Source organism: Narcine bancroftii, chromosome 6 (assembly GCF_036971445.1).
Source record: "Narcine bancroftii isolate sNarBan1 chromosome 6, sNarBan1.hap1, whole genome shotgun sequence".
Classification (NCBI taxonomy): Eukaryota; Metazoa; Chordata; class Chondrichthyes; order Torpediniformes; family Narcinidae; genus Narcine; species Narcine bancroftii.
In genome coordinates this window covers 30,648,354-30,663,573 of record NC_091474.1, presented here as the reverse complement: position 1 = coordinate 30,663,573, position 15,220 = coordinate 30,648,354, and the positions used below count along the sequence as shown (strand labels likewise).

The following is a 15,220-nucleotide window of genomic DNA, read 5'->3' as shown; positions in this document are numbered from 1 at the left end:
AAATAAATCAATATTGTTGTATGAATGGATGGTTAGTCTGAGCAGGTCTTTTGGTCGTTCAGCATTTTCACTGCCCGTGGGAAGAAGCTGTTCCTCAGCCTGGTGGTGCTGGCTCTGATACTCCTGTATCTCTTCCCCAACAGGAGCAGCTGAAAGATGCTGTGTGTGAGGTGGAAGAGATCTTCAGAAAATGATCTCAGTAGATCACGTTGATGGTGGGGAGAGAGACCCCAGTGATCCTCTTTGCCACTCTTATGGTCCTGTGGATTGACCTCCGATCTATTTCTCTGTAGCGACTGTACCACACTGTGATGCAGCCGGCCAGGACACTCTCAATAGAGCTCCTGTAGAAAGCTGACATAATGGTGGCCAGTTCCCTTGCCCACTTCAGTCTCCTCAGGAAGAGCAGTCACTGTTGCATCTTCCTGACAAGTAAGACGCTGTGTGTTCATGATTGGTCACTAGTCAAGTACTCTCCTCGCCCTCCACGACAGTTGTTGATGTGTAATGGAGGTTGGTCATTCCTAGCCTTTAAGGCCACGATCATCTCCTGCATCTTGTCCACATTGAAACTCTGGTTGTTACTTTCACACCATTTCACTAGATTTTCCACCTCTTCTCTATAGTGCAATTCATCGTTGTTGCTGATGAGGCCGACTACTGTTGTGTCATCTACAAACTTGATGACACTTTGGATAGGAAAGCTGCCAAATGGGATTTCAATGAATAGGCATCATGGTTGACATGCATGTAATGTGGGCCAAAGGGACTCTTTCTGTGGTGTTAGGTTCTATAATTTGATGAATAAAGACCTTGCGAAACAACAACATACTAAAGGTGGACAAACAAAAAATAAACTCAGGGATAGACAGTGGGATATGGATGGAAGGGGGAGGGGGAGGGGGTGGGTTGGTGGGTGTCAGTCTGACAAAGTAAGGAATCTGGGTCTCAGTCATGAAGCTTTAGTCTGCCCACACAAACAGCCCCAAAGATGACATTCAACTCTCGCTCACCAACTATCCAACCCTCTCCCAAAAGACTTGTTAATCAAACATACCCCACCCTCTCCCCTGTCCTGGCTGACCAAACACCCACCCACCCTCTCCCCCAACAGACTCTCACTGATCAAACACCCTCCACCTCTCCCCTGACTCTCATTAATCAAATGCCTCCCCCACCTTTTCCTCTGTCCTGACTCACCAAACATCCCCCATCTTCTCCCCTGACAGACTCTCATTGGTCAAACACCTTCCACCCTTTCTCCGACAGATTGTCTCACTGTCCAAACATCCCCCTCCCTCTCCCCTGACAGACTTCCATTGATCAAACAACCCCCATGCTCTCCCCGACAGACTCTCACTGGCCAAACACCCCCATGCTCTCCCATGACAGACCTTCACTTACCAAGCACCTCCCACCCTCCCCTGTCCTGATTGACCAAATTCTGTCTTCTTCAGAGCAGAATTTCTGAAGCTAAACCTTGTGACCATCAACTCTGATCTCAATCAATAAAGCTCCCATTCTCTAGCACCTATTCCTACCTCACCAAATTCTAAAAGTGCTTCAAAGTTCAAAGGTAATTCACTGACGGTAACGTAGAGAAAATTGCAACTAATTTATATATTCAGGATCGCCAATTGGCAAATTATATAATGATCAGTTCAATTGTTTTAGTTTGATTTTTAAGAGGCGCCAGTGCCTCTACTTCCTCAGGACTTTGCGGAGGTTTGGTATGACACCAGAAACCCTAGTAAATTTCTACAGATGTGTGTTTGAAAGTATGCTGACTTAGTTGCATCATGATCTGGTATGGGGACATTAATGTAAAGCCCTCCAAAAGGTAGTGGACACAGCCCAGGACATCACAGGCAAAACTCTCTCCGCTATTGAGTACATTGACAGGAAACGCTGGCATAGGAGAGTAGCAGCAATCATCAAAGACCCACACTTGCTCTGTTCTCACTGCTACCATCAGAAAAGATGTATAGATGCCACAAGACTCACACCACCAGGTTCAGGAACAGCTGCTACCCCTCCACCATCAGACTCCTCAACAACAAACTCAATCAGAGACTCATTTAAGGACTCTTACTCGTGCACTTCATTGATTTTCTTTTGTTCTCAACAGTTTGTTTGCTTCATAATCTGTTTGCAGTTCTTTTATTTTTTGACGTGTTTACACTGTATACTTTTTTTTTGCACTACCAATTAATGATAATTCTGCCTCACCTACAGGAAAAAGGAATCTTTGGGTTGCATGTGAGGTTAGAGAAAGGGTTTCACTTTTTTTTCTAAAAAAGGTATAAACTATTTACATCATGAATTATGGATATGATTTAGGGTTGTATGTGATGTCATGTATGTACTCTAAATCTGAAATCTGAACAAATATTTGCATTATGACAGGCAGACAGTGCCTCCATAAGATGCCCTATTTAAGATCTGAGCAGAAAATACACATTTTAAACATGTTTCAGTCATAGATTTTAAACTTATTTCTAGTTTTGCAAAGCTTCCTTATGGTTATGACTTGATTCTTGGATAAAAATAGATTCTGCAACCTCCACCCCATTTTACTTAAGGTGGGTCAGATTCAACCATATAAATAACTGCGTCAGAGTCTCCACCCTCCAGAGCAGGTTCTGCTCAAAGGTTTACTGATAATACACAAAATAAATTTTTCTGCACCTCCTAGTTTATGACTCATTTGCTGAATCCTTTCTACTGTGCCTGTTTTTAAGTACCGTATTTGATGGCATATAAGAACTACCTCCTCCCATTTCAGCAGGGAATATTAAGAATTTTTTTTAGTGTATTTACGGGTAAGCCTTTAAAACTTGGACAAAACATGCAACTAGAGCAGTGGTTCTCAACCCTTTCCTTTCCACTCACCTACCACTTTAAGTAATTCCTCTGCCATCGGGGCTCTGTGATTAGTAAGGGATTGCTTAAGGTCTGTGAGTGGGAAGGGAAGGTTGAGAATCACTGCTCCAGGCCCAATTGTTACTGAAATATTTTGCTTGAGAACAATTGTCATGGACCCATTTTCTTTGGAGTTCATGAGAGTCAATTAGGTACGATTTTCAAACTTTTTCTTTCCACTTACCACCTTACTAATCACAGAGCACCTATGGCAGAGGGAATACTTAAAGTGGTACGTGAGCGAAAAGAAAAAGGTTGAGAACCACTGATCTAGAACAGGAAAAATCTTTGTAATAATAAAACTGTTGTAATTTACAAAAGAAAACAAGAGCAGCTGAGCTATATCAGAACATATAATCTCCTTACAGACAGCGTGGGATTTGAACCCCAGTCCTGATCGCTGGTGCTGTAAAGGCGATGCTACCCATTTTGTAAGAGAACAAGCTACCAGCATGGTTATCATAAACAAAAAGACAATAAGAAGTTTAGAAAACATCAGTGTTCTGTAACAAAAACTTTAATCATCTTCAAACCCTGAAAATTTATCAGCAACATTGGTATCGAAGCCCAAAACCTCATCATCACTGATGCTGGTATCACTGCCTTCAAATAATCCACTTTCTTTAGTGCCATCAAGGCTATTACTAATTCCATACTGCTTAAAAGCCCTCATAATAATAGCAGGTCTTCCATTTTCCCAAGATTTCTTCACCCACTCACACACCCGTGGAATGGTGGGATGTTTCACTTTTGCTGTTGGTGCGAGGTCACGGTCTGAATCTCCCATCCATTGGCTCCAATGTCCTTCCATGCTATTTTTAAATGGCTTGTTTGCACGCACATCTAAAAAAGGCTGCAATTGGCTCATCAGACCACCAAGAATGATAGTTGCCTGGGTTTTCAGTTCTACCGCCTTCCTTTTAACGGCTTCAGTTCTATGTGCCCCGAACTGATCCCACACCAGAAGTGAAGGTCTCAGAGCCCACCACCAGGACGCCTTCCCCAAATTTTCTGTAACCATAAATCCATACCAGTTTCGTCCATCCAGCCTTTTGTATGAATATGAATAAACACAACATGTGGTTTTTATTTTAGGCTGAGGTTTTCTTTTAAATATTAAAAACAGCAGCAGTTCTGTGCCATCAGCGCAACAGGCTAGAACTACTGTCTTTTCATGACCAATGGCTTTTTACTACAACTATTTTAGCCCCTTTGACACTCACAGTCTTGTTGGATGGTACATCGAATGTTACTGGAACTTCATCCATATTCCTTATTTGGAACAGTTCAAAACAAGTTCTTTATCATGCATTTATTACAGTTTTAAGAAATTCTAATATTTTGTCTTCATAATCCGCTGGCATTTTCTGTGCAATGGATGTTTTTTTTCACGCATTGATAAACTTTCCCTTTTCATGAACCAGTAACAACAACCTTCTGTTCCTGCAAAATCTTGTTCTTCTCCTAATCTCCGGCTTCATTAATTACCATTTTGGTAGAAACGCATTTCCTTGAATTCCTCTCATTTATCACCCAGTTTTTTTTAAACTTCTCCTCAAGTTCTGTCCAGTGGGGCTAGATAATGAAGGTTACGTTTACCCTTTTTAGCAGTTTGTAGCTGTTGTTCTTGCTTTCTCCATTTTTGTATAATTTTTGCTGAAGACGGTGCCACAAAAGCTCTTGCTGCTGCTCTATTACCATGCTCCTTAGCATAGTTTACCACTTTTAGTTTGTATGCAATAGTATAGCTTGAGCGCTTTCCTCCTGTAGCCATCTTCCACTATTGCCAATCATTTGTATTTCAGTGGACATGCTAGTGAGCCAAGCAGTGATGACCATTATCACCCTCATTTCAACTTTGCATATTTTTGTGCCATTTTTGGGGAAAAAGGTGGTCTTATATGCTGTCAAATACTGTAAATATTGATGTTTGGGGAGTTATATACTCCAGAAACAAGCTCAACTTGTCCATGTCGGTCAGGGTGCCTGCCCGAGCTCATCACATTTGCCTGAATTTGGCCCATATCCTCTAAACTTTTCTATCCATGTACCTATCCAATTGTCTTCTAAACATTGTAATTGTAGCTACCTCTACCAATTCCTCAGGCAGCTTTTGTCATATTCTCAACTTTCTGTGTTAAAATATTTCCCCTCTAATCTATAACTTTATACACCCCTTCCCTGGATAAAGACTTGTGACCTTTCCTATATGCCTCATGATTTTAGAAGGTCATCTCTCAGGCAACTACACTCTTGGGAAAACAGGCCCAGCCTATCCAGTCTCTCCCTTTAACTCGAGCCCTCCAGTGCCACCAACAACTTCGAGAATTTTTCCTGTATCCTTTCCAGCTAAATTACACCCTTCCTCTCACTGGGTGCCCAGAACTACAGACAATATTCAGAGTGTGCCAAACCCATTCTTCACCACCTTATCTACCCAAGTTGCCATTTTTGGGGGGACAATGGCCTTTTACCTCAAGCTCCTGTTCTACAACACTCTTCAGGGCTCTGTCATTCACTGTTTATGCCTTGCCATGGTTTCACTTTACAAAATGCATCACTTTTCACTTGTCAGAAATAAATTTCATCTTCCATTCCTTGGTCCATATCCCCAGTTAATGTGGAGACTGTTGATTTTAGAGAATCTTCTTGACAATCTTATGATGAAGTATACAAATCCAAAATGATGAGAAAAGTGTTATTCAAATGTTTTAAGCTATTATTGTTAACTGTAAATCTCAAGGTGTCTTTCAGCATTCCCAGAACATGTATAGATTGGCAAAGCTATCAGGTGCCAAAATGACTGGCCAGTGAGAAGGTGCATTCATTTTACAGTTCATCTCATAATAACCTGATGTACAAGCACACAAATGTTTCACATTGACCTGTATTGAAAATCTGAAAACATCTGACTGTATGAAAGGTTAAATGAAATTCTTTTTCTGCATAGACACACCCAGCTACACTATTAAAGGGATGCTGTCACTAAATTCCTCTCTGTTTACCACAGAGGGACTGAAAACAGCATCAACTGAAATAAGAGGCCAAAATCACTGATCTATCACCATCGCAAAGCAATGAATCATCATCAGGCAGAAAGAGGAAATGTTTTACGGAAGATTGGTCAAAACAAACACCTCTGCCAGCATATTTTCATGTTCTGAGTGGGTGCAGATGGGGGACAAAAGTGGTTTGGATGTTAATTGTCCTTCCTGATAGTCTGTGAAATGTCCGTGGTATCAGCGTATCCCCTGGGCATGTGCACACCCAACTGGCACTGCTCTCAAATACACTCTCGACAGTGACCTAGAGCTTGATCGGAATCCAGCTGGGGAAAGAATTTTGGGGATTACTAACATCAAAGTTATGATGCCCTCTTTGGTGAAATTACCTGCTAACATTGATGTCTGAAGTTACAATTGAAAATATTGCAGTGAAAATTTTTTTTTAAATTTAGAAAATGAAAATCCAAAACAAAAATAGAAAACCTGTAGCTATGGAAAGAGGGGTCAACAAAGACCCTTTGTCAAAGGATTTGATTTTTGAAAAGCCAGCCAGATTCAAGTTCACGAAATAGACAATAACCCGCCATCTTACTGCAACTTCCACCCACAATTCTGATGTTATGTCACGTGATCTAACATTTGTGTTGGGGATGAAATGGCATTAACACCAAATATGAAGTATTACCTCATTGATGATAGCCTCATATTCACACTGTGATCTTCTAGTAGAGTATGTGTAACCTAAGAACAGATATCAGAAAACTTTAATTATTTCATGTAAGTAATGACAAAGTTTTTACAGTCTACATCATTGTTATTCTAACAATGTCAATCTACACTTTTTGAACATAGAACATTAGAGCATATTACAGGCACTTCAGCCCTCGATGTTGTGTAGGAACATTAAAAACTAAGGGATAATAAAGGACTTTGCCCAAACAATTCTGCTATTTTGTGCTTTCAAAACATCATAGCTGTATTTAGAGAGAACATCTTGGAGGGGGATTCTGAAGTCATTCAGTGTTATTCAAAAAGTCATGAGGCATGGGATCCATGGAAACTTGGCTCTCCAGATTCAGAATTATTGGCTTGCCTGTAGAAAGTAGAAGGTAGTATTAGCTGGAATGTATTCTGCCTGAATATCAGTGACCAGTTGAGTTCCATGGAGATCTGTTCTGGGATCTCTGCTCTTTTGTGATTTTTATAGATAACCTGGTCGAAGAAGTGAAAGGATGGGTCAGTAAGTTTGAAGGAATTGTGGATAGTGTGGAAGATTGTTATAGGTTACAAAAGGACATGGGATGCAGAGTTGGGTGGAAAAATGGCAGATGAATTTCAATCTGGATAGGTGTGAGGTGATACATTTTGGAAGGACAAACCAAAGTGCTGAGTACAGGGTTAATGATATGTTTCTTAACAGTGTGAGAGAACAGAGGAAACTTAGGGTCCAAATACATTGCTCTCTCTCTCTCAAGGTTGCCATGCAGGTTGATCAGGTAGTTAAGAAGGCTGACCTTCATTTGTTGGGGGATTGAGTTCAAGAGTCATGAAGTAATGTTGCAGCTCCATAAAACTCTGGTTAGACCACACATGGAATATAGAGTTCAGTTCTAGTCACCTCATTACAGGAAGGATGTGGAAGCTATGGAGAGGGTGCAGAGGAGATTTTCGTGTACTATTGAAGTCTTTTTTTTAAATGAAGTACTTGTTCTGCAGCAGAAAGAAAGAATTTTGGTGCATATGTACATTGTACAATATACAGTATATGACAATTTATGATCGATAGAATGACTGAGATGCTGTTAGTTGCAGTTGCTCAGGTTAGACAGAATTTGTTAAATGCAACAAAGAAGGTTTCTTGATTTAATAGGCTTCCACTGTTAGTTTTAAAATAGTAATGAAAAAACAGATCTGGTCCATAGGTTAATGTCCTAAATTAAGACATGGCAATTTTGATGGCATTAGACTGGAACTTGCAAAATTGAAATGAGAGAGGCTAATTTCAGGTAAGCTGGCAAGTGGGAGGCATTTACAAAAGAGATAGGGAATGTTCAGGGAAAGCATATTATTGTTAGAGTGAAAAGCAAGCAGGAGGGTGAGCAGCCAAAAGTCGTGGTCCATGTTGGCACCAATGACTTGGATAGAAAAAGGGGTGAGGTTCTGAAGAGGGAATATAGGGGGTTAGGAAGGAAGTTAAAAAGCAGGACCTCAAGAGTGGGTTGCTGCCTGTGTTACGCGCTGGTGAGGACAGGAAAAGAAAGCTGGATTTGTGGCTGTTGGTGCAGGGGGCAGGGGTTCAGATTTGTGGATCATTGGGATCCCTTCTGGGGAAGGTATGACTTGTACCAAAGGACAGATTGCACCTAAATGGAAGGGGGACCAATATTCTGGTGGGCAGGTTTGCTGGAGCTGTTAGGGATGGTTTAAACTAGTTTGGCGGGGTGTGGGAACCAAAATGAGAGGGCAGTGGATAGGGCCGAGGATACACAAGTAGATGCACTTTGCAGTGAGATTGTGAGGAAGGAGAGGCAATCAATATGGAAAAATTACAAGCGTAAGATTAAGGATTTAACTTGGTGTACTTTGGAAACAAAATTTAAAAGGGTGATGAATGCAGCATGGAAGGTATTGTATTTAAAAGTGTAAGAAATAAGGTTGATGATCTAGTAGCACAGGTGGACAATGTGGCCATCACTGAATCGTGGCTAAAAGAAGACCACAGTTGGGAATTAAATATCTGTGGATATACTGTGTATCTGAAGGACAGAAAGGTAGGCAGAGGGGTTGGGGCGGCGCTGTTGGTTCAAAATGGAATTAAATCTTTGGAGAGAGGAGACATTCATTCAAAAGATATAGAATCTCTATAGGTAGAATTAAGAAACTGTAAGGCCTCCAAACTGTCCCCAGGATGTGGTGTCCAATCTGCAGCAGGAGACCGTGAATGCACGCAAAAAGGGAAATTTTACATAGTCAAGGGGGATTTCAATTTGCAGATTGATTGGAAAACCAGCTTGGTGCTGGACCCCAAGAGAAGAAATTTATCAAATGCTTTCAGGATGCTTTTTTAGAACAACTTGTGAATGAGCCAACCAGGGAAATGGCAATTCTGATTTGGGTAATGTGTGATGAACCAGAGTTGGCAAGGGAGCTGAAGATAAAGGAAACCCTTAGGAGGCAGTGATCATAAAATATGATAGAATTCACCCTGTATTTTGAGAAAGAGCGAGAAACTAAAATCAGAAGTGTCAGTATGTCAGTGGAATAAAGGGGATGACAGAGGCATGAGAAAGGAACTGGTGAAAGTTAATTGGCAAGCCACACTAGTAGGGAAGATGACAGAGCAGTAACGGCTGGAGTTTCTCCAAGAAATAAGGCAAGTGCAGGGCAGGTATATTCTAAAAAAGAATAAATATTTGAATGGAAAAATGACAACTGTGGCTGAAAAAAAGTCAAAGCCAAATAAAAAGCAGTAAAAAGGGCGAATAAGGGAGCAAAAATTGGTGAGAAGATAGAAGACTGCGAAGCTTTTAAAAGCTTACAGAGGGCAACGAAGAAGTCATTAGGAAGGAAAAGAATAACTTTGAAAGGAGACTAGTAAATAATAGCAAAGAGGATACCAAAAACTTTAAGAATATTAAGAGTTAAAAAGAGGTACGAGTGATATAGGACTGATTAAAAAAAGAATGACACCAAAGAAATTGTAATGGGAGACAAGGAGGTGGCAGTGGAATGAGGTGGAAGACATTAAAGGACTTTCAAGGGTGTCAGGGAAGAGAGGTGAATGCAGCATTGATCACCAGAGAGAAGGTGCTTAGAAGCTGAATGGTCTGAGGGTGGTTAAGTCTCCCAGACCAGATGGAATGCACTCTTGTGTTCTTAAACTAATAGCTATAGAGATTGTGGAGTAATTAGTACTGATCTTCCAGGAATCAATAGATTCTGGCATGGTTCCAGAAGACTGGAAAATTCCAAACCTCTCTCCGCTATGTAAAAAGGGAGGGAGACAGCAGAAAGGAAATTTATAGATGCACAGGATACCCTAAAGGTTAACCTCCAGGTTGAGTCGGTGGTGAAGATACCGAATGCAATGTTGACATTCATATCTAGAGGAACAGGATGAGAGCAGGCTTGTAAGGTTTAGGTTTTATAAGGCACTGGTGAGGTCTCACATGGAGTACAGGGTACAGTTTTGAACTCTTTATTTAAGAAAGGATGTGCTGGCATTGGAGAGGGATCAGAGAAGATTCACAAGAATTATTCCTGGAATGAAGGGTTTAGCATATGAGAAACATTTGACGGATCTTGGACTGAAGTTCAGAAGAATGAGGGGTGATCTCATGGAAGCATTTTGAATGTTGAAAGGCCTGGGAGAGTAGATGTGGAAAAGTTGTTTCCCATGGTAGGGGATTCTAGGACAAGAGGGGACAACTTCAGGATTGAAGAGCACCAATTTAAAACCAATGTGGAGGTATTTCTTTAGTCAGTGAGTGGTGAACCTCTGGAATTTGCTCTCACAGGTGGCTGTGGACGCCTGATTATTGAGTGTATTTAAGCCAGAGATTGTTAGCTGTCTAAATAGTCATGGCATCAAAAGTTAAGGGGAGAAGGCAGGGGAGCAGGGCTGAGTTGGAGAATGGATCAGCTTGTGATGGAATGGCAGTATGGACTTGACAGACTGAATGGTCTACTTTTGCTCCTATATCTATGGCAAGGCTGGCGAGATTACGAAACCTTGGAGGGCCAGAGATATTGAGGATCTGGTCAATCAAAAGTAAAAGAAAAGAAATATAAGCTGGAGAAGACCATCTAGCCCGTCAATGTTTGTCAATTTATAATATCTGGCTGTGGACTCCACTCCACCTTCCTGGCTTTTCCCCATAATTCTTAATTTCCCTACTATGAAAAAATCCATCTGTGTATCATAGGCTATTTTGAGAAAAGAATTCCACAGATTCATGACTCTATGAGAAAAGCAATTTTTCCTCTACTCTGTCCTAAATCTAGTCAGTCACATCAGTTCGAGACAGCATCAATGGGTAGAAATAGTCAGTCAACAGTTTAGGTGTGAATCCTTTATCAAGACTAAAATAGAAGATGTGAAATTACATCTATAAAGGGGGAAGGAGCTGTGGGAGGAGCCCAGAGATGATGGTATAGCCCAGAAAGCATAGGAGATGGAGGGACAGATAGAAGATAGGGAAGAGAAAAAAGTTAAAGAGAGAAAATTAAGTACAGGATTAGGTAGAGATTGAAACAGTAGAATCAGATTGAGGTGGGGGTGGGGGTTATCAAAAATCAATGTTTTTCTGTTTAAGACTGTCCAGGATGAATATAATGTTTATATTGGCTTTCCCCTGATAAGGACAGTCATGTTACAGTAGGAATGGTTTGGGGAGTTCGGAGGTTTGCAAAAGAAAGGTCTGGCTTAGACCCATAGAATGTTGGTGCTCAGAAAAGTGATCACCCAATTTGTGTTTGATCTCATTGATACTGGGAGGGCACACAAATTACATAGAATGCAGTGGATTAGGTTGGACAAGGAAGGAGGAGTTGGCATTAGAGAGGGATCAGTGGAGAGTCATGAGAATGATCCATGGAATTAAAGGGTTATCATACGAGGTAATCAAGAAGATTGATGAATGCATGCAGTAGACATGGTTTAAAAAAACTTCTGCATGGTAAGCTGGTCCACAAAGTCTGATCGCATGTGATCCAGGATGAACAGGTCAAATGGATACAGAATAGGTTTCACGGTAGATGATTGAGGATGGAAGAGGAGGATTATTATTCGGATTCGAGGCCTGTGACCAGGGATCAGTGCTGGGTCCACTATAGTTTGTCATCTATATTAATGGATGGGAAACAACAATTAGTACATTTGCAGATGACACCAACATTGGGGTAGGGTGGACAATGAAGAAGGTTATCTGAGATTACAACAAGATTCTAGATGAACAAGGAACAGCAGATGGATCTTAACTCAGTCAAATGTGAGACGTTTCATTTTTCACTTTGGTAGGATAAACCAGGGCAAGGTAAATGGTGGGGCCCTCAGGAGCATTATTGAACAATGACTTGGTAGTGCAAGTACATAGTTCCATGAAACTGGCAACACAGGTGGACAGAGTAGTGAAGGCAGAGTTTGGTGTGCTTTCCTTCATTGGTCGGTCACTGAGTGCAGGAGCAGGGTGTCATGTTTTAATTAAAGCACAGCATTGCTGAGTCCACACGGAATATTGTGTGCAATTTGGTCACCCAAATATTGGAAAGATATCATTACTCTGGAAAGGGTGCAGAAAAGCTTCGCGAGAATGTTTCTGTGATTGGTATATTTGAATTGTACAGAGAGGCAGGAATAGCCTTTCTTCCTGGATTCCAGGAAGTTGAGGGATGATCTTGTAGAGGTTTATAACATTATGATGGGCATAGTTAAGGTAAATAGTCAGAGTATTTTCCCCATGGTTGATGTGATGGGTTTTATTATATTTTATATATATATATATAAATGTTTTTTAAGTGATAGATGGGGGGGGGTTAGTGTAGGTCACTATAAACAGAGTAACACTTCACATCTAATTTAAAATGCACGAGCTGTGCTGAAAGTACAGGTAAATGCTGAGGCACCGAGTGCATTTGCAAAGACAATAAAAAATATTTTGGAAATGCTTTGCTAAGGAACTTCAAAAGCAGGTGCAAATGAAACATTCCATGCTCAGAGGCTGATAAGATTTTATAGAGACTGGGTCTGGGAGTCCTGCAAGAAGGTCATGTGGTTTTGCAAGGAGAGATAGAGAATTGACCAAACAGGCTTTCACTGAGGGAGAGAGAGAATTCAGTTGGAATTCAGTTTTGCAGTGGCTTTTGAGACTGGAACGTGACAAGCTGGCAAGCTGTTTCAAACCCCATTTTGAAGACAGGTTGTGAGTTCTGAGTTCAGCCTGTTAAAAACCCTTGTAGTCCTTACAAGAGGAAATGGCTGGCTAGAGCATTTCTCCTAAAATAAGGGAAACGAGAGGAACTCAGTGGTGACCTGGAAGAAGAAATTATCACTTGGAAAACCCTGATGTGGCAAGTTTCTTCGGCAAGACAACGAAGTGACTGATAGAAGTAAATCAGTTTGTGTGTGTCCAACAAGCAATAAATCTCTCTCTGAAACCAACAAGAAATTTCCTGAGTGATAACCAATTACCTTTAAGCACCAGAGCTTGGTGAAATTTTATAAATGTTAAATTCTGTGCAGAGTATAGGAATTGCCTGATACTGGTGAACTTGGAGGAGTGAGAAGTGAGATTGGACTGTGAACCAAAGAACTTTCCTGAACACATTGCATACATGTGCACTTAGAATTAGAAGTTAGGTTAATAGCGATAAATTAAAGTTTGATCCTGTGTTGATGTTTAAGAAAATTAAAAGTAACTTTTGTTAAGTTACCATTTGTCTTGGTGAATTTCTATTGATGATGGGTTTTGGGGTCCTCTGGGCCTGTAACAGTTGGGCTATATAAAACAAGAGGAATAGATTTAAAGAGGGGCCTGAGGAACACCTTTTCAAACAAGAGGGTCATCCATTTCTAAAATGAGCTGTTAGAGGAAACTAATTAAGTGGTACAATTTCAACATTCAAAAGATATTTGGATAGATAGGAAGGGTTTAGATAGAACATGGGTCAAATGTGGACACATGGACCACCCCAGAATACCACGTGGTCAGCAGGGATGAGTTAGGCAAAGAGCCAGTTTGGCGCTGCCTGCATGACTCTAAATGCCAGAGCACAAAGTTACATTGTGGATATGTACTTTGGTCCACAGTGCCTCATCTGTGGATAGTTTTGAGCTGAAAAATCTTTTTGGAGTTGATTCCATTTAACACACTAACAGGGCACATACACATACACAATGGAGGATGTTCGTGAAAGATTGGTTGTGGTCACAATGCTGAAATGAACAAATGCCTCTGTAGCAGGAAGGCATGGTTAATTTTGTTTTAATCCTTTCTACCTGCCAGACATCTCGTCTGCCAGCTATGCCGTTCCTACATGATTCAATCTAAGGTTGCAGAGAGCCACTCCTGGTTGGACCTTGTCCGCCCACAATACATTCTGTGCCCTTGCTACTTCTTCCAAGTGTTGAACATAGAGTGTAACAAAAGGAAGCAAAGGGTCTCAAACATGGGCTGGCTGACCCCCTCCCCCCGCATGTCCTTCAAAAGCCCCTTTAACACGATGATTATTCATCTTCATCGACCGAACCGGCGTTGACGAGACGGTGGGCAGCTGAAGTTCCCGAGACCATTCCCCATCCCAAGACAAGACCTCCTCCAGTGGCACATCCACCAGATGCCGGAGTCCCGGTGTCGGTCGCGTCTCCCAATTCCCAGACGCACAAGCCTCCCGCCGAGCCAAGCGCAGTCAGGTGTGCACATACTGACCTCGGAAGGTGACTTGAACGAGTCTGTCATATTTGCCACTGAGGTTAGAAATCTTTTTAAGAAACAGTGTCAGCGACATGATGAGACTTCAGACTTGGCCGCCGGAGTTTCTCCAACGTTGTGCTTTTACAGAGTTTCAAAGCTGAAGGACTTGCTTCCTGTCAGTGGCTGCACCTGATCCCACCGTCCATCTGCCCGTCTTGAGCGCCGCAGGTTTCCCTTGGGCTGGGCTCGGGGCAACTGACTCAATCAGATTCTTTCTCAACCAGTCGAAGCATCCACGCCCAGTGCAGAAACTTCAGCAGAATTGAGGCGTTTCCGCTTTGCAAATCGATTCAATATTGACAAGTTCTTTACAGCTCCGTCTTTTCATTCCTTCGCACACAAAAGCGCCTCACCAATTGAAGTTCTTGACACATCTCCTCGGCTCCTGCTCTCCGCAGGAGCGCTGTTCCCTCATTCCCCGCACACCCCGTGGCCGTGTTCCACCCAACGCCTTGCGCACGCCAGCCTGTGACCGAGGGCTGGAACCAAGAGCATGGGGACTTCCTCGTGAAGCCATCTTCGTGGGGCGCACACCTTCCTCCCCGAAGGAGGGGCTGGCAGGCGTGGTGGTGGGGGCAGACTCGATGGGCTGAATAGCCTATTTCTGCTCCTATACAGTTTGGCGGGCAGCAACCTCCTTTGAAGAAGACCGCAGAGCCCACCTCACTGACAAAAGGCAAAGGAGGAAACACCCAACCCCAACCAACCAATTTTCCCCTGCAACCGCTGCAACTGTGTCTGCCTGTCCCACATCGAACTTGTCAGCCACAAACGAGCCTGCAGCTGACGTGGACTTTTTTACCCCCTCCATAAATCTTCGTC

General features: G+C 42.0%; 1 protein-coding gene across 2 annotated transcripts in view; it reads right to left on the bottom strand.

Moving 5' to 3' along the window:
* The window catches only part of fer1l4 (fer-1 like family member 4), a 139,241-nt gene extending 124,362 nt beyond the window's left edge, over window positions 1-14,879 (bottom strand). The window contains exons 1-2 of one of the 2 annotated variants that reach the window (XR_011339998.1): window positions 14,354-14,879; window positions 6,613-6,668 (exon numbers count right to left, since the gene is read on the bottom strand). Coding sequence is in view for 1 of the 2 variants with exons in the window: in XM_069884593.1 (XP_069740694.1) it covers window positions 6,613-6,668; window positions 14,354-14,432 (135 nt within the window). In the remaining variant the exon portion in view is untranslated. The remainder of the gene's footprint in view (window positions 1-6,612; window positions 6,669-14,353) is intronic. The other variant, XM_069884593.1, reaches the window with a different exon arrangement.
* Between the last annotated feature and the right edge of the window lie 341 nt (window positions 14,880-15,220).